The sequence below is a fragment of the Sphaerodactylus townsendi genome, linkage group LG17 (assembly GCF_021028975.2).
Source record: "Sphaerodactylus townsendi isolate TG3544 linkage group LG17, MPM_Stown_v2.3, whole genome shotgun sequence".
Taxonomy (NCBI): domain Eukaryota; kingdom Metazoa; phylum Chordata; class Lepidosauria; order Squamata; family Sphaerodactylidae; genus Sphaerodactylus; species Sphaerodactylus townsendi.
Window position 1 is genome coordinate 20,284,228 of NC_059441.1, and position 24,661 is coordinate 20,308,888.

The following is a 24,661-nucleotide window of genomic DNA, read 5'->3' on the forward strand; positions in this document are numbered from 1 at the left end:
CTTCCTATTCAAAGGCCCCTTCCACACATGCAGAATAATCCACTTTCAATGCACTTTGCAGCTGTGCGGAATAGCAAAATTCACTTGCAAACAATTGTGAAAGTGCACTGAAAGTACATTATTCTGCACGTGCAGAAGGGGCCAAAGTGTGCCCACTTGACTTTCCTTACAGGTCCTGATAACATCCTGATTTCCTTGTTCCCTGCCCTCTTCCCCCAAAGCCAGAACCTTTCTATATGTTAGAGATTAATAGCATAGAAAGAAATGTGTGTTGCTGAACATGTCATAAACCGTTTGAGCTTGTGTCCCCATGCCAGGGGACTGCAGCTCTTTGTCATGTGCAAAGAGTAAACATTGCTGCGCAATCCGTGCCCGAGTGCAATATATCCTTGTAATCCATAAGTGGTTTTGGAAGCAACTGTTTAACGTATGATACCATTGATGATTATATAATCAGTGACCTTTCCCTTTTCATCTTCCTAATGGAAGAAAACAAGAATTTAGAATTAAATTCTTCTTTATTTACCTATCTTTTTCTATCTTTTTATTTATTTCTATTGTTCTTTTCTTTCTTTTTGTTCTTTTTTCTTCTCTCTCTCTCTTCTCTCTCTTCTTGTACTCAAAGAAGAAGAAGAGTTTGGATTTATATCCCCCCTTTCTCTCCTGCAGGAGACTCAAAGGGGCTGACAATCTCCTTGCCCTTCCCCCCTCACAACAAACACCCTGTGAGGTGGGTGGGGCTCAGAGAGCTCAGAACTGTGACTAGCCCAAGGTCACCCAGCTGGCATGTGTGGGAGTATACAGGCTAATCTGAATTCCCCAGATAAGCCTCCACAGCTCAGGCGGCAGAGCTGGGAATCAAACCCGGATCCTCCAGATTAGACACACGAGCTCTTAACCTCCTATGCCACTGCTGCTCCCTGGGGAATTCAGATTAGCCTGAATTCCCCAGATATTCAGATATCTGGGGAATTCAGATTAACCTATGCACTCCAACACACACCAGCTGAGTGACCTTGGGCTAGTCACAGTTCTGAGCTCTCTGAGCCCCACCCACCTCACAGGGTGTTTGTTGTGAGGGGGGAAGGGCAAGGAGATTGTCAGCCCCTTTGAGTCTCCTGCAGGAGAGAAAGGGGGGATATAAATCCAAACTCTTCTTCTTCTTTGAGTACAAGAAGAGAGAGAAGAGAGAGAGAGAAGAAAAAAGAACAAAAAGAAAGAAAAGAACAATAGAAATAAATAAAAAGATAGAAAAAGATAGGTAAATAAAGAAGAATTTAATTCTAAATTCTTGTTTTCTTCCATTAGGAAGATGAAAAGGGAAAGGTCACTGATTATATAATCATCAATGGTATCATACGTTAAACAGTTGCTTCCAAAACCACTTATGGATTACAAGGATTATATATTGCACTAGACGCGGATTGTAGCAATGTATTTTATAACTTGCACATGACAAAGGGGCTGCAGTCCCCTAGCATGGGGACACAAGAAGCTCAAGCAGTTTGCGTATATGTTCAACTAACACACATTTCTTTCTATGCTGTGTCTCTAACATATAGAAAGGTTCTAGCACAGGGGAAAGAGGGCAGGGAACAAGGAAATCAGGATGTTATCAGGACCTGTAAGGAGAGTCAAAATTAAGGCACACTTTGGCCCCTTCTGCACGTGCAGAATATTAGCCTTTCAGTGCACTTTCACAATTGTTTTACCAAAGTGAATTTTGCTATTCCACTTTACAACTGCAAAGTTGCATTGAGAGTGGATTATTCTGCATGTGTGGAAGAGGCCTTTGAATAGGAAGCCCTTTACAGAATCAGACTATTTGTCCATCAGAAGTCTGTATTGTGTACTCCGACTGACTGTATGCTGGAGGTCTTTCACATTAAATGTCCCTTGTTTCCTTAAAAAGAGGTATGGAGGAGAGCCAGCAGCGTCCACTGGTGAAGAGCAATGGACTATAATCTGGAGCAGTGGGCGGGTTTGATTCCCCACACCTCCCCATAAGTGGCAGACTCTAAACTGGTAAACTGGGTTTGTTTTCCCCACTCATCCACATGAAGCCGGCTGGTGGGTCACAGTTCTTTCAGAACTCTCTCAGCCTCACTGACCTCACAAGGTATCTGTTATGGGGAGAAGAAGGGAAAGAGTTTGTAAGCCAGGTTGAGACTCCTTGACGGTTGAGAAAAGCAGTGTAAAGGTTTCAATGGTGTTGATGGTAAAGTAACCTTGAGTGCATGGGTGGGGGGTTTCACCAAAGAGCCTTTTATTTCTGCTTCTATGGAATTCCTTACAAGCAGGGTGTAAGTCCAAACTCTTCTTCAAGCAAGACTAAGAGCCCTACTTATCTATTCTAGAAGTTCTTCTTAATCCCCAAATACTGTGACTACTGTAAAGGCGGGAAAGCACTTTGTCCATGTTCAGATGCACCTCTGTTATCGCCTCAGAGTTTCCAGGATTCCACCCTAGAAATGAATTTAGCCATTAAATGGTAGGTTTTAACAAGCTTGTTTCTTTCTGTCACATTTTGGATTGTGATATCACGGAACTAAAAAGAATTAGGAGGAAAACCATGGAGCTACAAGTCACTCCCTACCAGCTGTGTAGGAGAATTACCCCTATGCAAGAGGGCGCATTTCCCATATCGAAACTTCACTGTTAACTATCCTGTTTGGTTTTTGGTTTCCTCCATTGCAGGATGGCAACAGGCTGTCCATAGTCTTGGTTCAGTTGTGAAAGCCATTTTCTCTCTTTCTGGTGTTTTCAAGACATTCCTTCTGCTTGAAGTTGCAGCCCTAACCAGTAAATGTTGAAGATGCCAGCTGAGCATTTTTAAAAAGCAGAATCGAGAACATGTTGTATATGGGTGAAACCTCTCACTTAATTCACTGCATATTACTTTTGCAGGCTAACACTTAGCAGCAATGGCAGCCAAAAGCAAGCAAGCTATGCTGAATGGAAGCCACCAGGTAGGTTTGCAGCCATGTGTTGTGAATTACTTTCCTTAAAGAGGTATGCAAATTATCCTGAGGAGAGATGTGATTATTGATTCTATAATTCCTGTAGATCTATCATCCCGGTGGGAAAGGTAGTATCAGCAGATAATTGCCCATCTGCACCTTTCATTGAAGATTCAGTTCCTCCAAGAGAACTTTAATTAAAGGGCAGATCAAGAAACCAACCACTCTTCCCGGAAAGATTAGGAAAGTCCCAGAAGAAAGACAGTTGTTCTGTTATTAGACATTTCAATCACAGTTGCTCAAGGGAAGAAGTGTCTGTTTCTCTTTAAAATTCAGGTCAAGCAGATGTTGGCATTGCTTGTTGGTTTGGAAATCTGGGTTGTTACCTGAAAAAAGGGTCAGAGATCCTTGGGAGAAATGGCCCTTGAATTAATCCAGCGTGGTGTAGTGGTTAAGAGCAGGTGCACTCTAATCTGGAGAACTGGGTTTGGTTCCCTGCTCTGCCACTTGAGCCATGGATTATCTGGTGAACTAGATTAGCTTCCGCACGCCAACACATGCCAACTGGGTGACCTTGGGCTAGTCACAGTTCATCGGAGCTCTCTCAGCCCCACCCACCTCATGTGGGGGGGGGGAGGGAAAGGAGATTGTAAGCCCCTCTGCGTCTCCTTGCAGGAGAGAAAGGGGGGGGAATATAAATCCAAACTCTTCTTCTTCTTAAGACAGATATTTCCATGGTGGATAGAAAAGATGCCCTGTGTTTCCTTCCACCTTAGTGTGACTTTGATACCACTTTAGGGTCTCTCTGTCATTTCTATGCCCGCATTAAGGCATACATGTATACAGAAAAAGGGGGACAAGAGATGACAAAATTGGGGGTCCTCAGGGTACCACTGAGTGTGTCCAGGGTTGCTATACAGACAACAGCAAACCACCTCTCAGCATCTCTTGCCTGGAAAACCCCACAGGATAACCGTAAGTCATCTGAGAGCCAGTGTGGCATAGTAGTTAAGAGCAGGTGGATTCTAATCTGGAGAATTGGGTTTGATTCCCCACTCCTCCACCTGAGTGGCAGAGGCTTACCTGGTGAACCAGATGTGTTTCCACACTCCTACATTCCTGCTGGGTGATCTTGGGCTAGTCACCTCTCCCAACTCTCTCAGCCCCACTGATCTCACAAGGTGTCTATTGTGGGGAGAGGAAGGGAAAGGAGTTCGTGGGCCATTTTGAGTCTCCTTACAGGAGAGAAAGGTGGGATATAAATCCAAACTCCTCTTCTTCTTCTCCATCACCTCATGATCAAAAAACAAAAGAAGAACCCCCCCCCACACACACACACACACAAGGCAGTTGTAAACAGCCACCAGACTACAATCTGCCTATGAGGAATGCCCACGGGAGGGTGTGGAACATTCCTGGTCCAGTCTTCCTGGGTAGCCAAGTCTGGCCGCAGGGCACAGGGTCAAGTGGCCCTCGGCTGGCATCAAAACAGTGGCGTTCTAAGGCCTGCCAGCCAAAGATTTCCCAAGGGCCTCTCCTCCCACAGCGAGACTCAAACCAAACACAACATGAAAACAAATCTTCTAAACCAGGGGTAGGGAACCTGCGGCTCTCCAGATGTTCAGGAACTACAATTCCCATCAGCCTCTGTCAGCATGGCCAATCATCCAGGTCCTGTCAGTGTCTGAGGCTTCCTAAATTTCCACCCCGGCAGCCCTGGTATTCTTGCTTCATGACATTTGACACAGGAATAATTTCTGCAAGTCAGACTGCAATATTTGAACAGTCAGTTGACCGGCGTATCGACACGGGTGGCGTAGGAGGTTAAGAGCTCGTGTATCTAATCTGGAGGAACCGGGTTTGATTCCCCGCTCTGCCGCCTGAGCTGTGGAGGCTTATCTGGGGAATTCAGATTAGCCTGTACACTCCCACACATGCCAGCTGGGTGACCTTGGGCTAGTCACAGCTTCTCGGAGCTCTCTCAGCCCCACCTACCTCACAGGGTGTTTGTTGTGAGGGGGGAAGGGCAAGGAGATTGTAAGCCCCTTTGAGTCTCCTGCAGGAGAGAAAGGGGGGATATAAATCCAAACTCTTCTTCTTCTTCTTCTTTTTCAGGGGGATAACGCCCTCCAAAGATTCTTGCGATTGCCGATGGTGAATTCGGCATGCATCAGCCTCCAAAAGACATACAATGCTACCAAAGAATTGCATCCTCTAGTGGCGTCGGTGTGTGAAGCTTACGAGAGAGGAGTCCAAGCCGCCAGCTCCCTTGCCAGGTGGAGTGTGGAACCTGTCGTACAGAAGCTAGAACCTCAGCGTGAGCATTGCCTGTCTTGTATCCTTTCCAGTGGTCCTGGTAGTTTCTGGCAAAATGTTTCATGCCAGCATTTCTGAATCCTATTTTACTGCACCGATGTTTATGGGTACTGTTTCCTGCTTTTTTAATCTCAGGGGCTCTTGAGAGCACTAAACCCACACACAGGATGGCTGTGATAAACAGGTTTTTTTTTTTAAATTAAACTTTATTTAGAATTATACAGTTCCAAAATTAAAATCCAACCAAAAGAAAAGAACAAGAACACCCAAACAAAAATTTATTCAACATACTTTCCTCTTCCTATCCCTCCCTCCATACCACCTTAATGAACTTCTCCATTAGGCACACTAGTTACTTAGTGTCCCTTTATTATTTTATAATGGAATTCTTCATTATCATTATACAAGTTCTAACAAACTAAAGTTCCTATCTTATAAATCAAAACACAGTCTTCTGAGAATTCTAGAAATTACATTCTATTTTTACCTTACCATATTTAATATTATAGAGTTTTTATTACCCCTTAATATTCCACTGGTTGAATATTCAAATCATAATTCTTAGAAATGTATTTTGTCCACAACTGCCAATTTTGTACATAAATGTCTGCAGATGGTTGCTTTTCTTGATGCGAACGCCTGCCCATCATATATAAATGTGGGACCTTTTCCTGCCATTTTTCAGCCGTAGGTAAATGCTCTGTTTTCCAGTGTCTGGCAAGGACTATTCTTGTTGCTACAATCAAATGGAACAATAAATGCATGTGTGTGTTTTTTTTAATAAAGACTTATTTTGTTGTTGTGCTGTTCCAGTCCAAGTTTTGTTTGAGAAATCCACAGTTTTGGTCAACGCTGCCTCCCGTACTGTGCTAATACTGGTATCCTTTCTTTATTCAGTTGCAGCTGCCAACGTCTTGGCCTGCCAAGGGCTGGATCACTTGGAGCAAAGGATTCCTGCCCTTCACAAGCCAGTGGAGGAAGTAAGGTTTTTTTTTTAAAAAATCCCTGCTTTGTTGAATTAGGTTATTTGGAGGTACACTGCTTCAGAACATGGAGGATCTATTTGGCATTTCTGGATAATCGGTGCTGCTAGACTTCTACTCTGTGAATTTGCTTTTTCACCTCTGTGGCTGAAATTCCCTGTTGGGACCCCTTTAGATGTATAGCACAGATGTTAGAGCCAGGTGGTCAGCACTCTTCTCTGTCATTTCTCCTCCAGGTGACCTCTGAACTAAAGGACTCCATCCACACTCATGTCCAAAGCACTGTGCACTCTATAGCTGATGCCCTGGACCGGATCTTGGGGCTGGCTGCAGAAAGGTACAAGCAGACTCAATCTACTGTGAGGGAGGCAGCCAAAGGCACCAGGAGCAGTCAAGTGAGCCACCTGGCTGAAACAGGGGTGGACACAGCCACCGGAAAGGTGAAGAAGTTGGTGGACCTCCTCCTTTCAAAACCTAAGAGTAACTCAGGTGAATAACAATGGCCCTTTCCACATAACTGTGGGGAGCAAAATTTTGGTTTGGCTGGACACAGTAGTTGTTCTTCATGGTCTAGTAATCTTTGCTTAACCTTCCTCAGGATGTCATTCATATTTGAGAAGGCCAAGGCGTCAAGATCTATTCCTGTATGTTCAATCTTGTGGCATATCTCCTTAGAACTGTTATCAGTGCCCAATAAATGTGCCTTCGGTCACCTAGACACCTTGTGAATTCCTCATGTCAATTTCTTTCCACTAGTGTGAATTCCATGTGAATTCCACATGTCAATTTCTTTCAGCAATATTGTGAATTCCACATGAATTCCATGTGTCAATTTCTTTCCATAGTAGCCTGGAATGCTTCAAGTCTTCCTCTATAACAGTGATGGCGAACCTATGGCACGGGTGCCAGAGGTGGCACCCGGAGCCCTCTCTGTGGGCACGCGCACACCGAGTTCATTGTGTGTGTGTGTGTGTGTGTGTGTGTGTGTGTGTGTGTGTGTGTGTGTGTGGTGATTTTCATACACATATCTAGGCTGGCCTGGGGCACTGAGCACGACGTGCACGCACTGCGGTGAGCAGAGAGGACTTGGCTGGCAGGTCTGGTGCCTGTGCTCTGGGTGGTTGCTGCCCGAGGGGGGCGGATGGTGTAGAGAAGGCAGAGATGCTTGAGAGGCACAGAGCGGTGCATGCGGGACTTGCTGGAGGCTAGAGCAGGCTGGCCCCTGCTCGAGTGGGTGGGGTGGAGGAAGAGGGAGCCAACCGGTTTTTTCTAAACTAAAACCTCAGCATTCAGGTTAAACTACGGGGTTGGCACTTTGCGATAAATAAGTGGGGTTTGGGTTGCAATTTGGGCACTCAGTCTCAAAAAGGTTCGCCATCACTGCTCTATAAAGTGCTTCCACCTGCTGGTTGAGGTCACTCATGGTTGCAAACTGTGTTGCTTGCATGCAACATACCTTGGGGCAGAAACAGGGGCTATAGTGTAATTTATTTTCCCATTGTGCCCCAAAATCAAGATGCAATTATTACCTAATTGGCTGGGTTTAGAGATTGTCAGATTTGTGTTTTATTCTTTCCTGTGGTTTTTTGCATTCTTTAGTTCTATTTTGTATTAATGAAATTGTGGACGTGTGTATTTTTGTGGGTTCCCCCCCTTTTTGTGTTGGGAAAATAAAAAATTATTAATAAAAAAAGAAGACAACCACAAGTCCAATAAATGAATGACTGAATGAACCTTGCTGACCTTAAATAAAGCTTGATTTTATTATTTTTAAAAGATGCAATTATTACCACTAGGTGGCACTGGGGTTATTTCCACTTGTGGAGAGTCATTAAAACTGTATGTTTCTGTTAAGCAGATGGCGCAGTGCTACTTAGAAGGATTGAGATAGCAGAGGTGATCTTAATATCATATAATTACAATCAATAATTAAAACCAGAAACAATTAAGACACAACATCATAGCAAAAAACCTAACCACAGATGGTGACTCAAGAAAAAAGACCTTCTACCCCCCTGGGAGGGGACCTCCTATGGGAGGAGACATTATGGTATACATGTGTACCGAAAAAAAGGGGAACAGGAGATGCCAAAAATGGGGGTCCCCAGGTGTACCACCAAGTGAGTCCAGGGTTGCTATACAGAGGCAACAGTAAACTACGAGCATCTCTTGCATTTCTCCTCCTAATGATTGGTTGACATGCTGTGATGTCACATAATGTTTGAGAACTCTAACTCTTTTGCCTATGTTTATCTCTCTGCACATTTTCTCCCAGTTCGTGTGGATTCAGGGGTTCACGCCTCAAGGGAAGGATTTCCCTCCAGCATTTTTAGAAAGATCAGAACTTTGGCCCACACTGTTTTCCAGCATGCCTACAGAGAGACAACCCGAGCCGCCCAGCACACCAGAGACAAGGGACAAGAATGGGCGATGTGGATTCCAGGCCTGGTAAGAGAACCTCATTGTGTTCTCCTGCCTCAGGTGAATCTGGTGTTGGGCTTTAGTCCTGAAGTCTTCAAGCTTTCCACAACTGGGATGCACTGGGCATTGGAGTGGTGAGGGTACGTGGGTGAAATAGTATCTGGCGGGGGGGAGAGAGAGAAGGCAAGGAAGGGTCTTTTGGAGATGTTGGGTGTGCTTGTCTCTGAGCTTGCCTGTGCCGAACGTGTCTTGATTGGGCTGAATCATGCACTTTCAATCCACTTTCAATGCACTTTGCAGCTGTGTGGAATAGCAACATCCACTTGCAAACAATTGTGAAAGTGGACTGAAAGTGCATTATTCTGCATGTACGGTAGGCACCAGAGTTTCCCTGGCCCTTTTCCCTCTCAAGAACTGCAGGGAATTTCAGTTACAACATTCTTTTCAAACTGTACCAGGGAGATGCGAGGGAGTGCCCCGCCGCTACTTTCTGTGGCAGGCATGAGTTCTTTTTAATTGGCAAGTATGTCTAAAATCATGGTGCTAGTCCATAAGATATTTAAATATATTTGCTTTCCTGGCTCTGAAAAAAAATGTGGATGTTGTTTTTACTGAAAGGTTGATTGAAGATTGCACCTCTGTGAAGTTTGGCCAAGATGGTCTTTGTATCAAGGGCTCCTCATGTAGATAAACATGCTTCTTTCGCTCACTCTTCCCTGGGTTCTCAACATACTGTCTCTTCCACTCTCTTCTTGATATGATCAGCCAACTTATTGGGTCTGAGAAGAATCATGGACTCCACTATAGCCGCCCCCCTGTGTGTGATGCCACACGGCTGCGAGATGGGCGTATGAAGATTGCAGATGGACAGGGCAGGCATCTTGGGTGGATCTTTCCCACCCATTCAGCCCCCTGCCAGTTAGCTGAGAGCCAGCGTGGTGTAGTGGTTAAGAGCAGGTGGATTCTAATCTGGATAACCAGGTTTGATTCCCCTCTCCTTCACCTGAATGCCGGAGGCTTACCTGGTGAGCCAGATGTGTTTTGCACTCCTACATTCCTGCTGAGTGACCTTGGGCCGGTCATAGTTCTCTCAGAACTCTCTCAGCCTCACCTACCTCACAAGGTGTCTGTTGTGGGGAAAGGAGCTTGTAAGCCACCTTGAGTCTCATGAGAGAAAGGCAGGATATAAATCCAAAACTCTTCTTCTCTTTTCTGTCCAGGGTGGTTTGGCCCAGCAAGTCTTCTCCAAAATACAAGAATCAACAAGCGAAGGGCAGAGAAAGGCATCTGAGAAAGAGGAAGAAAGAAAGAACAAAGATGACACAACAAACATGGTATATTCCTTTATGAATTTTACTTTATTTGTATCCCACTTTTCTCTCCATTAAGGACTCCACATGGCTTACAGCCTTTGCTTCAATTTATTTATTTATTATTTATTAAATTTATAGCCCCTTCTGCACATGCAGAATAATGCACTTTCAATCCACTTTCAATGCACTTTGCAGCTGTGCGGAATAGCAAAATCCTCTTGCAAACAGTTGTGAAAGTGGATTGAAAGAGCATTATTCTGTATGTGCGGAAAGGACCTTAGTCTCGCAACAGCCATGGGAGATAGGTTAGGCTGAGTGTGTGCAACTTGCCCAAGGTCAGACATCACGCTTCCACGGCGGAGTGGGAATTTGAACCCAGCTGTCCCAGATCCTGCGTGATGCTTCATTCTAGCTCTAGAAGTGTCTTTGCGCTGTTTGTGTTGTGATGGCCTTTCTTGACATTTCAGAAGTCTTTCCTCCGGCCCGCCAGTGGAGATGAGGGCCAGGCCTCGATGGTCAACCAGACTTGGAATGTGCAAACAGCCAATTTCGCCACCATCTCTGCTGAGGAGGGAGACCACGTCACACCCTGTGATGCTGCGGGGCAGCGCTCGCACCTCTCCCCACGCAGGGCGGTGCCAGAACTGAGCACAAAAGTGGCCGTGTTGTGGGAGATCTTGCAGGCCGCCACCAGCAGCCTTCTGGGAGTTCTCTCCCACTATGTACCAGTAAGTGATCTTTCTTGCTACAACTGATGAGCTGATAGATAGGAAGCAGGACATGTTGCGACTGGGAATTAGGCAAGATGCTCTCCTGCTCTCCAGTGAGCCTGTCTCTGCCTCCATCTCCTGTGACAACTAGCGTGGTGTAGTGGTTAAGAGCAGGTGGATTCTAATCTGGAGAACCGGGTTTGATTCCCCACTCCTCCACCTGAGTGGCAGGGGCTTATCTGGGGAACCAGACGTATTTCCACACTCCTACTACATTCCTGCTGGGTGACTCTGAGCTAGTCACAGTTCTCTCAGAACTCTCTCAGCCCCACCTACCTCACCAGGTGTCTGTTGTGGGGAGAGGAAGTGGAAGGAGGTTGTAAGCCACCTTGAGTCTCCTTACAGGAGAGAAAGAGGGAATATAAATCCAAACTCCTACTCCTCCTCTTCTTCTTCTTGAAGGTTTCCAACCTCTGGGTGGCAGCTGGAAATCTCCTGCTATTATGGTTGATCTCCAGGCGACGGAGATCAGTTGACCTGGAGAAAATGTCCACTTTGGAAGACAGACTTTAGACCCTATTGAAGTCCCGCCCTTCCTTCCCAAACCCCGCCCTCCTCAGGCTCCACCCTTAAATCTCCAGCCTGAAGCTGGCAACCTGAGTCATTGCCATCTTCTCATTTCCAAAACTTCTGATTCCCGATTGATAGCAGTCCTTTCTCAGCTGGATTATTCAGAGTCCAAGACTGCAGAAGCAGCAATTAATAATGTTTGGATGCATCCCAGTTCTCTTAACTGGAACCGTTGCGATTGTATGTGCGTGACAGCCACCACACAAAGGAAGTTTTAAATCTTCTGCCTGGAAGGTTCATCAACAGAGTGTTGGGACGAGCAGATTTGAACTTAACACACTATAAATAGGCCCTAAGCGTACTAAACAGCAATACAACAAAAAACACCACCAGTGCTACTGATTCAAACACAAACACACAAACTTCGATACTTACTACTGATTTACTAAGTGAATTGAAAAGTGAAAATAAGTGCACTGTTGTCTATTGTTTTAAACAGTTTTAAATATACATAAATTCCAAAAGTTACAAAAATACAAACCACATTAACACATATACATAAAATACAACTGTATACATAGGAACAATTATAATCTGTGAGTTCTTTTTGTTTCGCTGCGTACTGGAACCATCTGTTTTAGACCCTAGACAACAGTGTGCTTATTTTCACTTTTCAGTTCACTTAGTAAGGTATTAGTAAGTATCGAAGTTTGTGTGTTTGTGTTCTTAAGCTGCAGGACTGGCGGTGTTTTTTGTTTATTGTGTTACCAGGGGATTTGAACCCAGAACTTCTCGAGCAGAAGTTCTGCAGGCTGTTTGGGCCCCCGGCTGAGTTTACCTGCTCTGTGTGCCTCTTTCTGGTTCTGGTTCAGGTTGCAAGGCTCTTGGTGAAGGAAGACAGGACTGCGACCGTGGCAACGGATGGGGCTGAGACAGCCCAGTTGCAGAAAAGTGACCAGCCAGCCACTCATGCCCAGGAAAGGACCCATTACCAGCCACAGGGAGACTGGCGGTCCAACCGTGGCCATTTTCCCCTCTCATTCCTCAATCTCGATGAGCCCACCCCGGCGCAGCAAGCCCCCTTCCAACACCGGGCCCCAGCTTTCGAAGCCGACCACCCCGGCACCCGCAAATCTGCCTTCTCGCCATACAAAGAGGCAGCCGGCAGCCGGCGGTTGAGCGAAGGGCTGTGCCGCCCCAGCTTAGAGTCTGCCTACGGGAAGGTTCACTACACAGGCCTCCACGGCACCGCCCTTAAGAAAGACTGAAGGGAAGACAACCCAAGCTCGGTATCTCTTTTCAGTCCAAGTCGGCTAATTCTTCTTTGCAAGCTTTCACAAGTTCCTTTTGAACTGGGACCGTAGCTTACCTGTCATGCTGTGTGTGGAAGCCAAATTTTGGGGGTGGGGGGTGTTGTGCGGATGCTTAAAATATATGAATGGAAGGATCAGGGATTTGCTCAAAAGACAGTTGCCATTTATGCACTTGTGGGCTACTTCGCATCAAGTCCACATTCCCTTCGGGTTGGATTCACAGTAATATTTTCCCCTCCCCCAAACTCACCGTGGAATCTCTGCAGTTTCCAAAATGTCGGAAAGAGCAACTTTGCATCACCCTTAGCAGGAAAAGCCAAGGGAGACAGCAAGCATTTGGCCGTAAGTCTGTTATTTTGGCATTGAGAAATTGTTAGCATCACATATATCAGATCAGTTATTTGTTTGTTTGGAAACTTTTACCTGCTTATAATGAACACCTTGCTTCAATAAACGATAGCTTCTGCAGATTATCTCTGACCCGCTGAAAGCATGTTAGCTACTACAACTTGATTTCTACCCCCATCTTCACAAGTGCATTTTTCCCCCACCCCCACCCCTGCCTGGCCCACAACAAAGGATGAACCTGGAATGTCCTGTCTCTGTGCTTTCTTTTAAAAAACATCATAAAATGCCAGCATGGGAACATTCAAATACGGACAAGATGTTTACCGCAAGGCTTGGACATTAAGGCTTCAACAAAGCATTGGGACATGAACTAGATCATGCACCAGGGATACCTCAATATGTCTCTCCTCTTCTGTTCAAGCAAAAGAAGAGGAGGAAGAGTTTGGATTTATATCTACCCTTTCTCCTCTGTAAGGAGACTCAAAGGGGCTTTCCCTTCCCCACTCACAACAAACGCCCTGTGAGGTGGGCAGGGCTGAGAGAGCTCCGAAGAACTGTGGCTAGCCCAAGGTCACCCAGATGGCATGTGTTGGAGTGCACAAGCTAATCTGGTTCACCAGATCAGCTTCCATAGCTCAAGTGGCAAAGCAGGGAATCAAACCCAGTTCACCAGATTAGAGTACACCTGCTCTTAACCACTACACCATGCTGGCTCTCTCAAGACCCCCCCTCCTCCATGTCTGTCCGACCCCCCCTTTTAAATCTAGCTAATCTTGTGGCACCACCAACAGGATTTAGCGCTTCCTTTTGCCCATCCTGAATCCAGCAGCGATCCAGTTCATAGGATAAGCCTCAGCCCGAGCGGGAAGGAAGTTTCTACTTCCAGAGAGTGGCCGGTGAAGACATTTTCTCCCCGCTTTTCAGTTCTTGCCCTTCTGTTTATTGTGCTTGCAGAACCTCCACTTACCATGTGGCTATTCAAATCACAGGCACACAACTCCAAAACCCCACAAAACGCAGTTTATTCACAGGCAGGCAGCACAGCACTGAATCCAACCACACATAGATCAACACGATAAGTCCTTGTGGAAATTTGCCAGTCTCCAGTTACACCAGAAGCAACCCTTGCAAGAGGATGGTTATATCCATCCAGCCTTAAAGGTGGACTGTTCTGGGGATCTTTGGCAGGCAAAAGTGACTGTGTGCTTGTGGTTTAATCCAACAAGGCCACGTGTGTGGCTTTTATTTAATCGGACAGCGTCGTTTTCTCGGCTGAAATAAGCAAATGTATTCAGCGATTGTACTCTGTTTTTATTTATTTACTTTGTTTACACTCAATAAGGCTGCAAAACAGCTTATCTCTCTTCTCCTCAACTCACAATACTCCCACGATGCAGGTTAGCCTGATAATGTTCCATCAGCCCAAGACCACCCAGCAAGTTTTCATGGCAGAGCGGGGGATTTGAATCTGGTCTCCAAGCTCTTAATCCAATGCTCTAACCACCACACCACACTCTCGCCCAAGCTGAATCCAAGAGTCTTTTTCCAGGGCTAGTGCTGGGTTCTGTGCCGACTGAGAGATGGTAGAGGTGGGCTCTGGACGTATACAAAGAAGAAGAAGAGTTTGGATTTATATCCCACCTTTCTCTCCTGTAAGGAGACGCAAGGTGGCTTACAAGCTCCTTTTCCTTCCTCTTCCCACAACAGACACCTTGTGAGGTAGGTGGGATTTGAGAGAAATTTTCCTCTCTTTCTCACAATACTAGAACCAGGGGGCATACATTGAAAATGCTGGGGGGAAGAATTAGGACTAATAAAAGGAAACACTTCTTCACGCAACATGTGATTGGTGTTTGGAATATGCTGCCACAGGAGGGGGTGATGGCCACTAACCTGGATAGCTTTAAAAGGGGCTTGGACAGATTTATGGAGGGGAAGTCGATCTCTGGCTACCAATCTTGATCCTCTTTGATCTGAGATTGCAAATGCCTTAATAGTCCAGGTGCTCGGGAGCAACAGCCACAGCAGGCCCTTGCTTTCACATCCTGCATGTGAGCTCCCAAAGGCACCTGGTGGGCCACTGCGAGTAGCAGAGAGCTGGACTAGATGGACTCTGGTCTGATCCAGCTGGCTTGTTCTTATGTTCTTATGAGAGACTTCTGAAAGAACTGTGACTAGCCCAAGGTCACCCAGCAGGAATGTAGGAGTGTGGGAACACATCTGGTTCACCAGATAAGCCTCTGCCACTCAGGTGAAGGAGTGGGGAATCAAACCCAGTTGTCCAGATTAGAATCCACCTGCTGTTAACCACCACACCATGCAGTGCCTTCCCACCTCCGTCGCCAGGCGCCCTGTGTATTTGGGATTCGAGAGCAGAAGATCCAGCTTCCTCCTCACGAGTCAGCCCTGCTGCCTGCCAACTTCACCAACTGTCAAGCGCCTGGGGGATCCTTTTCCAGCAGATGCAGCATCCGCCCGGGGCTCGATTATGCCAGATCTGCCACACCCACACAAGCTCTGGAAAAAAGCCACGTCTCCCTCTGTCCAGGCATGTGCGAGGGCATCGCTGAACAACAGCCGCCACGTGCTGGCAGGGAACGGATCGAGAGGGAGAAGAGGACACCCAGTTCTTGGCACATACTTGCCTTGGTAACGAAGGCGAGTGAGACAGAACCGGAAGTTGAAGGAGAATTTGGCAAAGATCTCAGAGGAAAGAGATGCAGCTGAAGATTTCTTTGCCCCAAGCTGCTAATATCACGGAAGGATGGATCCCAGGCTCTACAGGGCGAGGCCAAGATCGTATCACACAAAGTGCCTAATTATGCCTCAACTAGAGAGCAGGCTGCAGACCCAACACCCCCTTGCTGGGAGGGCTGATATCCTGAATAGGCCTCCTTTGAAGCCCCCCCCCCCCCCGCGCCCCATCCCTGAGGGGCTTATGCAGACCTGGAAGGGTAGTGAGAAGAGTTTGGATTTATTCCCCACCTTTCTCTCCTGCAAGGAGACCCAAGGTGGCTTACACGCTCCTTTCCCTTCCTCTCCACAACAGACACCTTGGGAGGTAGGTGGGGCTGAGAGAGTTCTGAAGAACTGTGACTGGCCCAAGGTCACCCAGCAGGAATGTAGGAGTGCGGAAACACATCTGGTTCACCAGATAAGCCTCCGCTGCTCAAGCGGCAGAGCAGGGAATCAAACCCGGTTCTCCAGATTAGAATCCACCTGCTCTTAACCACTACGCCACACTGGCTCTCTTGGATGGTGAGGGATTGTGCTTTGCACTTTCTTCATCCCTGCCCTGCCCTGCCCTGCCCTGGATTCCTCTGTGTGGGCTGAGAGAATTCTGAGAGAACTGTGACTGGCCCGAGGTCACTCAACAGGCTTCCTGTGGTGGGGTGGGGAATCAGACCCGGTTCTCCAGATTACAGTCCGCCGCTCTTAACCGCTTTACCATACTGGGGGCTGCCACAGCCTGCCTCCGCTGGGCCTGAGAGAGCTCTGAGAGAACTGTGACTGGGCCAGGGTCACGCAGCAGCTTCATGAGGAGAAGTAGGAAATCAAACCCGGTTCTCCAGATTAGAGCCTGCTGCTCTTAGCTGCTACAACCACGCCGGCTCACCCCGTGCAAAATTACCTTGGGCAAAACAATGCTCCCCTCTCAGCTACAAATTGTTTTGTCTCAAGATTCTGAGGTGGGTGGGCTGCATATTGTCCCCCTTGACGACTGGCTGGGGCCTCTTGAATTCTGCTCTCCCCCCCCCCCCGCCAGCTATCGGCTGTACTGCCTAATGGTCTGAGCCAGTCTGCAGACTGCCTTGGACGAGAGATCGCCACATAGAGTTGTTGACACGAGAGCGGTATCGTGCGCCGCTCTCCCAGATGGTGGCCACCCGCCATTAAGTTCCCAGCAGCAGCTTGGCGACAGCTCACATCGAGTCTGTTCTCTTCCGAGCAAACACCGCAGAGACACTCTTGACAATGCTGCGGATGCCCGTGCCTTTTTTCAGTGCCAGCTTGGCCTCGCAGACGCGTTCTGCCAGGCCGTGGAAAACCATGAGCGCTCCGTGATAGGCTTCGGCCGCAGACACCTCGTAGAACTCACAGTCCAAGGAGAGCGCCAGGAGGCGACCCTCTTCGCTTGAGACGGCTCGCCGGTGGTGCAGGTCCCTCTTGTTGCCCACAATGGCAATGGGCACCTTGTCTTGGCCGGCACCTTCCCTGGCGGCCTTGATGCACTGGACTTTGGGCTGCAGGCTAGTGAAGCTGGCTCGGTCGCAGATGCTGTACACCAAGACGAAGCCATCGGCCCACTGGATCCGCTTGTCCTCGGAAGAGCCGTCGTCCGCTCGGAGCTGAAAGGAGAGAGAAGTTGCGAAACGTGAAGGCGCCACAAAATGGGCAGTCGCGCGCCGCTTTAGATCTGCCCAGCGCTTTTCAATAGCCACCCCGTTCTGTGGGCCGGTTGGCACAGTGGCGTTGTGGTTTGAGCAAAGGTTCAAATTCCTGATCTAATATAAAACTGTCCAGGTGGCTTTGGACCCAGTCACACGCTCTCTTGCTCTAACCAACCTTGCAGGGTGAAGTTAATGGGCCAAGTCAGAAGAAGAGGAAGAAGCAGAAGAAGAGTAGTAGTAGTAGTAGTAGTTTGGATTTATACCCCCCTTTCTTTCCTTCAAGGAGACTCAAAGGAGCTTATAATCTCCTTTCCCTTCCCCCTCACAACAAACACCCTGTGAGGTGGGTGGGACTGAGAATGCTCCAAAAAGCTGTGACTAGCCCAAGGTCATCCAGCTGGCATGTGTTGGAGTGCACAGGCTAGTCTAGTTCCCCAGATAAGTCTCCACAGCTCAAGTGGCAGAGCGGGGAATCAAACCCGGTTCTCCAGATTAGAGTGCACCTGCTCTTAGCCCTCTTGGGGCCCCCCTCTTTACCCACACAGAGTTCTGCCTTTGCGCTGGTGTGTCCTGATGGATACCTCCAGGTAACTGAGGACCTCTAGGAATTCAAAGACCAGCAGGAAACCTCTCACCTGTGAGCAAGGGAAGTCCCAGATGTGGAATAAAAACTCCTTGCCTTCCGCTGCTAGCGTGTGAGTGTAGAGAGACTCTGGAAAGAAAAAAAGATGCAAAGTTGCCAGGAAACCATTCCCAAGCACCCTGCCTTTTCTTACCCACCCTGCAGCTGCCCTGCTGCACCTTCTCCTATCTGACATTCTTCTCTAGGTATTAAAAGCAGCGAGCTCCACAGAGGAAATAACGTAAACCTGACGTCTGAGGCCAGCCCCCAGTTTCTTGGTCTTCTGCCACAGGTGTGCCAGTGACGCAGATCTTTTTTCCTGTGATGCCAGTAGTACACTGTGAGCTACCAGCAGGGTTGTACCGCCCAGGGGGACATATGGGGCCAAATGTCCCCGGGCTGCAGCCATTTATTCATGTGAGGGGTAGAAAATCCCCTCCACACCCCTCCTCCTTCCCCCCAGGTCCATACACTGACTTCAAGACCTGGTGCAAAAAAAGTTGTTTGGTCGTGGTGGGGGAAAGTGGCCACCCATATGGGGGGAGGCAGAAAACTCCGATTTTGCACTGGGCTATATTTTCCCTAGATACTCCTCTAGCTACCAGTGACTCCCCCACCCCCAATATCTAAGAGTTGCCTTGCTGAATAAATGTGTCGGCTTGGCAGTAAGACCCACCGAATTTGAGAATACAACTTTCCAACTCCGGCTAGTATTTGGATGGAGACCTCTGAAGAATACCAGGGAAAGGGGCAATGAAAGCTACCTCCCAGTGTTTCTTGCCTTGAAACCCAGCAGGGGTGCCATAGCTGTGACTTGATGGCAAAAAAGACTTAAGTTAGATTGGAGGGGGGAGTATTTTTTATGGGGGACAAGCGCAGGGCCATCAATCAAGCCACTCTTCCCAACACCCTAGACTCAATTCTTACAACCAGCAACTGCGTTTCTGCAGCTAAAGTATATGCCTGGGAAGCAGACTTCAGTTCCTCAGTATCACTTCAGCTTATCCCCAAAGATAAAGAAGAGTTTGGATTTATATCCCACCCTTCTGTCCTGCAAGGAGACTCCAGGTGGCCTACAAGCTGCTTTCTTTTCCTCTCCCCACAACAGACACCTTGTGAGGTAGGGTGGGGCTGAGAGAGTAAAGAGAGAACTGTGACTAGCCCAAGGTCACCCAGCAGGAATGTAGGAGTGCGGAAACACATCTGGTTCACCAGATAAGCTTCTGCCGCTCAGGTGGAGGAGGGGGGAATCAAACCCGGTTCTCCAGATTAGAATCCACCTGCTCTTAACCACTACACCACACTGGCTCTCAGGAGATGTTACTGTTCTGTGCTCTGCTTGCCTTCAGACATTAGATTGGGTCAGGGTTTCCCGATGGGCAAGGACCCTCACCAGGTGCTCAGACGTGCCAACCCCTGACACCAGTCCTGGATGCCCACCCTTTCTGATCAAGTTTGTCATTGAGACATCCACAAGGACATCAAGCGCAAATCCGCCCGATGGATGACGGCACTCACCCATCTCTCCGTATTCACCAATGAATCGCCTGGTGAGAAAGCGAACTGTCAAAGCTGCAAAGAAGAGTGGGAGCTGTGATTGCCACATTGGATGTGTTTGCAGGAGAAACACATTTGTTTATGTTCCTGAGCTGAGCGGGAAGGGGGCGTGGAGAGAGAACCTAAACCCGCATCCAAGAAAGCCCTCAAAAATTCAACTAGCCAGATTTGGGCTGCATCAATGATGTACATTTTTAATAGGATAAACTCCCAAAGTTTTTGCAGCGCCCCAGGCTTGATCCTTGCACGTTAAACTCAGAAATCACATTATTTGCAGTATTTACCTGTGCACTAATTCAAACAAAGGAGGGCTGGCAATAAATTCAGGCTGAAATCTAACACACATTTTTAATAGGGAATAAGTCCTGTGGACCTGGCTGGGATATATTCACAACGATTGACAGGACGAATGTCCTCAGATCCAGTTAATATATCAGCAATGTCAAAATGTCAAAATCCTGGATGGGTATCCAAGCCAGGCCGCTGCTGTGTAGGGACATCATTTTCCAAATACAGAAGTCATTTCATGGATCAATTTGATATAATTCTGGATACAACTTGGAGAGTTATAAAATGGATAAAGGAAGTTATCGCAGACCGAATCCCAAGCTGTGAAATGCCCTAACAATGTCTTCCTTTTATTTTTCTGTCAGTGTTTACTTAGCACATCTGATTATTCTTCTCAAATACAAATAGCATTTTCACAGCATTTGAAACCCAACAGGCTTAGATGGGAATAATTGTGTATAGGACGGGCAATTGACCTACAGGATTTTATTTATTATTTCTTCATTTACATCCTCCCTTTCTCCCCAACAGGGGCCCAAATCAGCCCACATTGTTCACCTCTCCACTGGGTAGGTTAGGTTGAGTACATGTGACCGGCCCGAAGTTACCCATTGATTGGTTGTGGTGGGTTTTCCGGGCTGTGTGGCCGTGGTCTGGTAGATCGTTCCTAACGTTTCGCCCGCATCTGTGGCTGGCATCTTCAGAGGTGTATCACAGAGGGAAGTTGTTACACACTGTGTCCAGTAGCAGACTTCCCTCTGTGATACACCTCTGAAGATGCCAGCCACAGATGCGAGCGAAACATTAGGAACATTAGGAACAAGCACACTGGCTGTAGTTGCCATCCTCACAACAGCCCTGAGAAAGTGGCTCGCTTGCCTAAACTAGTGAGTTTGCAGCAGTGATGTGAACCAAATCAGCAGCCTCCCAGGCCAAATGGATGCTATGTCACACCAGTTTGTAATTTGCTCAGAGGCAAAAGCTATGCTATTTCCTTTACAATTATTGCTGCTCATAGATCATGCCTAACTGACAATGCTTAGCAAAGTTATGTTCTGCCCCTGCATCTTGAGTGTGTTTTTCCTTTGTCGGTATTACAAAAATATACGCATTAGATTTTTTTCACCACTGCTGCACAGATTTCCAGGTCGCACAGAACAATGCTATTCTGCTTCCAGATACCAGTCCTGACATAACATATAACACTGCCGGGTTTTGTGTAGCAGGTATTGAGATACATTGCAGGAAGGTCTGAGTTTCTAAGCAGGATTAGTTACAGCCTTTTATTTACCAATTTTATTGCTCCCTTATACCTATCCAGTGGTGGGATACACATAATTTAACAACTGGTTCACCAAACTAAACAAAAATTAGCTATGGGTTCTGGAGAACTGGTGCAAACCGGCTGAATCCCACCTCAGTGCCTATCCCTCTTTTATAGCTTTTAATAGTTCTTAAATAGTTTTTAAATGTTTCTGTTCCCCTTTAATACTTAAGCTTTTATCCTGTTTTATGTTTCCATACTCTCTTGTATTTCCAGTTTCATATCACTGGTCAATTCTTTTGGATACATATTTACTATTTTAAAACATGTCATCCTTTGAGTTATGTTTTATTTACCTTATGCTCGTCTATGACTGTCATTAAAATTGACCAGGAGTGTGCAAAACACACGCACATCACTTGAGCATATTCACACACCCCTTACAATCCTGTGTCTCTCAAAGTTAACGGCACAAAGTTACAAACTTCTCCACTTTTAGCTCACCTAACAGTACACCTGATAGGCACAAAACTCACCTGACTTTCCCACGCTGTCTCCCCCTAAAACCACCACATTTACATCCATTTTCAGTGGGGTGGGGGTGGGCACCTCCACCACAGGTTGGTGGTCCGGAGTCAAGCTGGTACTTCTTCGTAGAGGGATTCTGAGGACCATTTTCTTCACCCAGTCTTAGCTGCTTCTCTCTGTTTAAGCAGAATGGGAATAGATTCATTTCCCCACCACATTCGTAGGGGTGATTTGCATGGGCTGTACCATTCCTAATGAATAGGAGGGGCTTTGCTCACAAGCCCTAGGAACATAACTAGTACAGACAAAGTCCAACCCCCCCCCCCCCCGTATTAGTGGGAAAATCCAGCTGTGATCCAGGTTATTTTCAATGCTGTCTGTACTTTGCTCAGACATCCCAAAAAGAATTGTCTGACTGTATTGTCAAAGGCTTTCACGGCCGGAATCACTAAGGTGCTGTGTGGTTTCCGGGCTGTATGGCTGTGTTCTAGCAGCATTCTCTCCTGATGTTTCATCTGCATCTGTGGCTGGCATCTTCAGAGAATGCTGCTAGAACAGGGCCATACAGCCCGGAAACTACACAGCACCCCAATTGTCTGACTCTTGCCAGGACCAATGGCCTAGGAGAAAGCAAGGTGCATGTGTTTGTGGCCTATCTTTTGCCAAAGTATTTTATAAACAAAATTGGCAGCCTTTGCAAAGTTGCTCACGTGATGTATCGAAAGTGTATTATTTAAAAAATCAAGATGAGTGATAATAAGTATGCATCAGTAAGTATCCAAGCTTCTGACATCGAAGCCATAAGATGCTATCTTCCTGTACATAAGAACTTATGAAAGAGCCTGCTGGATCAGACCAGAGTCCATTTAGTCCAGCACTCTGCTACTCGCAGTGGCCCACCAGCTGCCTTTGGGAGCTCCCATGCAGGATGTGGAAGCAATGGCCTTCTGCTGCTGCTGCTGCTGCTCCCGAGCACCTGGTCTGCTTAGGCATTTGCAATTTCAGATCAAGGAGGATCAAGATTGGTAGCAATAGATCAACTTCTCCATAAATCTGTCCAAGCCCCTTTTAAAGCTATCCAGATATAAATCCAAATTCCTCCTCTTCCTCTTCATGTATGGGTGCATCATTAGAAGCACTATGAGGGTCCGATTCCAATCAGGGATGAGGCACAGATGTGGAAGGGGTTCACAGTATGTTTGTGCTTTAGCAATTCACAGGATGGTGCTGTAGACAGACGGCTATACCATGTAAGCATTAGCTTGTGGGGCACAAAAACCCAGGAGTGTATCATACACTGTACATTACTTCTGTTAAGTTTCACAGCAAAGAAGTTATCTCCGAGAAACTGTCAGGTGTGTGTGGCCACCTTTCTATCTGAACTCAAGCAACCAAATATAATACCTAAAGGATTAAGAGTGAAGAAGGAGGAGGAGGAGTAGTTTGGATTTATACCCCACCTTTCTCTCCTGTAAGAAGACTCAAGGTGGCTTACAAGCTCCTTTCCCTTCCTCTTCCCACAACAGACACCTTGTGAGGCAGGTGGGGCTGAGAGAGTTCTGAGAGAACTGTGACTAGCCCAAGGTCATCCAGCAGGAATGTAGAAGTGTGGAAATACATTTGGTTCACCAGATAAGCCTCCACCACTCAGGTGGAGGAGTGGGGAATCAAACCGCGTTCTCCAGATCAGAATCCACCTGCTCTTAACCACACCACCATGCTGGCTCTTTTCTGCAACTATGAGACCTCCATAAAGAAAACAAGTGATGAGGCACTGCCCCGTCTACCCCATGAAAATTTTTGAGCGGATTTCCATTAATTGAGCGGACTGCCCTTATTGCCATTATTATTCATCCTGGTTTGGGAACTCTTGGCAACAGAGATTAGACAAGATCAAAGATTCATGAATCTAAAAATAGGAGAATTCGAGATTAGAATTATGCTGCTGCTGCTGCGGTGCCAATAAGTAACCCCTGCTGTTCAATTACACATCTGACAGATCAAATAGGATTATCTGGACATTTTGCTGAATATAAAACCAACCGTCAGAAAATTAAAGATTCTTAACAAAACACAGTGGCGAACCTATGGCACGGGTGCCAGAGGTGGGACTCAGAGCCCTCTCTGTGGGCACACGCAAACAGAGCCAGCCCCCCCCCCCCCCCCATCTAGGCTGGCCTGGGCCGCTGGGCTCGATTATTAGCATTAAACCTAAGACCTAGTTTTGGGGAAGCAGTGTAGGTAACCCTGTTAAGCGCTGTTAAACCCCACTGATTTTCATGTGAAGAACTAAAGTGTGATCTTTTACCTGGGAGTAAGCTCGGTTGCTGGCAATGGGGCTTTGCTTCTGAGTAAACCTTCCTAGGGTCGTGATTCACCCGTTGGAAGAGTTGCACGGTTGCTTCAACGCAAAGCCACCGACTACCACCAAGCTTACTTCCGAGTAATGCACACCTTGGAGTCAACCATTTTTTCTAAAGTAAAACTTCAGTATTCGAGTTAAATTGCCGTGTTGGCACTTTGCGATAAATAAGTGGGCTGCAATTTGGGCACTCGGTCTCGAAAAGGTTCACCATCACTGCCATATAACAAACAGTGGAAAGACAACTGACTGTGATGCTTTTCCCCACAAAATTAAGTATTTAAGAATCAATATATAGACAGACAATACCCATACACTTCTTGGGATAGCTGTATCATCATCATCATCATCATCATCTTCTTCTTCTTCTTCTTCTTCTGCGATACGTTTCCTTTTTGGTTTGTCAGTGATTATGAGAAAATTAATTAACAATACCATCAAAAGAAAATTGATGATGTTTGAAAAGATTAGAAAATCAATAAAATGTTAAAAAACAGCACATTAACAAAATGTTAGAAAAGTTAGAAAATGAATAAAATTGTTAGAAGAATTGGAACATTAATAAAAAAAAATGCTGGGAGAATCAGAACATTAGTAAAAATGTTAGGAAAAAACAGAAAACTAATTTTAAAACGTTGTAAATGTTTTTTTCTGACTGGGAGGGGATCTCTGTGGGTCTCAAACCCCGCCCCCCACATGAAGACCCCGCAGCCGC

General features: G+C 46.7%; 2 protein-coding genes across 4 annotated transcripts; one reads left to right on the forward strand and one right to left on the reverse strand.

Moving 5' to 3' along the window:
* Positions 1–1,967: 1,967 nt before the first annotated feature.
* Positions 1,968–13,059, forward strand: PLIN1 (perilipin 1). Its single transcript, XM_048481939.1, has 9 exons — positions 1,968–2,025; positions 2,908–2,969; positions 5,076–5,277; positions 6,174–6,256; positions 6,496–6,748; positions 8,535–8,707; positions 9,901–10,014; positions 10,461–10,721; positions 12,146–13,059. The coding sequence occupies exons 2-9, from the start codon at positions 2,925–2,927 to the stop codon at positions 12,539–12,541; spliced, it is 1,527 nt and encodes a 508-aa protein (XP_048337896.1). The 5' UTR covers positions 1,968–2,025; positions 2,908–2,924; the 3' UTR covers positions 12,542–13,059.
* Positions 13,060–16,089: 3,030 nt separating this feature from the next.
* LOC125424587 (ras-related and estrogen-regulated growth inhibitor-like protein) lies at positions 16,090–24,627 on the reverse strand. 3 transcript variants are annotated; one of them, XM_048481952.1, is made up of 5 exons: positions 24,262–24,627; positions 21,593–21,760; positions 19,466–19,519; positions 17,961–18,037; positions 16,090–17,283 (listed from the first exon to the last, which is right to left on the reverse strand). In XM_048481952.1, the coding sequence occupies exons 2-5, from the start codon at positions 21,729–21,731 to the stop codon at positions 16,858–16,860; spliced, it is 696 nt and encodes a 231-aa protein (XP_048337909.1). In that variant the 5' UTR covers positions 21,732–21,760; positions 24,262–24,627; the 3' UTR covers positions 16,090–16,857. The 3 variants fall into 3 exon arrangements, with proteins under 3 accessions (XP_048337909.1, XP_048337908.1, XP_048337910.1); XM_048481951.1 differs by having other exon boundaries at positions 24,256–24,627; XM_048481953.1 differs by lacking the exon at positions 19,466–19,519 and having other exon boundaries at positions 24,256–24,627.
* Positions 24,628–24,661: the final 34 nt, after the last annotated feature.

Excerpts from the sequence above, each read along its gene's own strand:
- PLIN1 (XM_048481939.1), top strand. The coding sequence starts at position 2,925 with ATGGCAGCCAAAAGCAAGCAAGCTATGCTGAATGGAAGCCACCAG. Across the intron at positions 6,749-8,534 it reads AAAACCTAAGAGTAACTCAG|TTCGTGTGGATTCAGGGGTT; the intron begins GTGAATAACAAT and ends ATTTTCTCCCAG. Across the intron at positions 10,015-10,460 it reads AAGATGACACAACAAACATG|AAGTCTTTCCTCCGGCCCGC; the intron begins GTATATTCCTTT and ends TTGACATTTCAG.
- LOC125424587 (XM_048481952.1), bottom strand. The coding sequence starts at position 21,731 with ATGGTCCTCAGAATCCCTCTACGAAGAAGTACCAGCTTGACTCCGGAC. Across the intron at positions 18,038-19,465 it reads TGGTGAATACGGAGAGATGG|AGTCTCTCTACACTCACACG; the intron begins GTGAGTGCCGTC and ends TTTTCTTTCCAG. Across the intron at positions 17,284-17,960 it reads GGGACTTCCCTTGCTCACAG|CTCCGAGCGGACGACGGCTC; the intron begins GTGAGAGGTTTC and ends CTCTCCTTTCAG.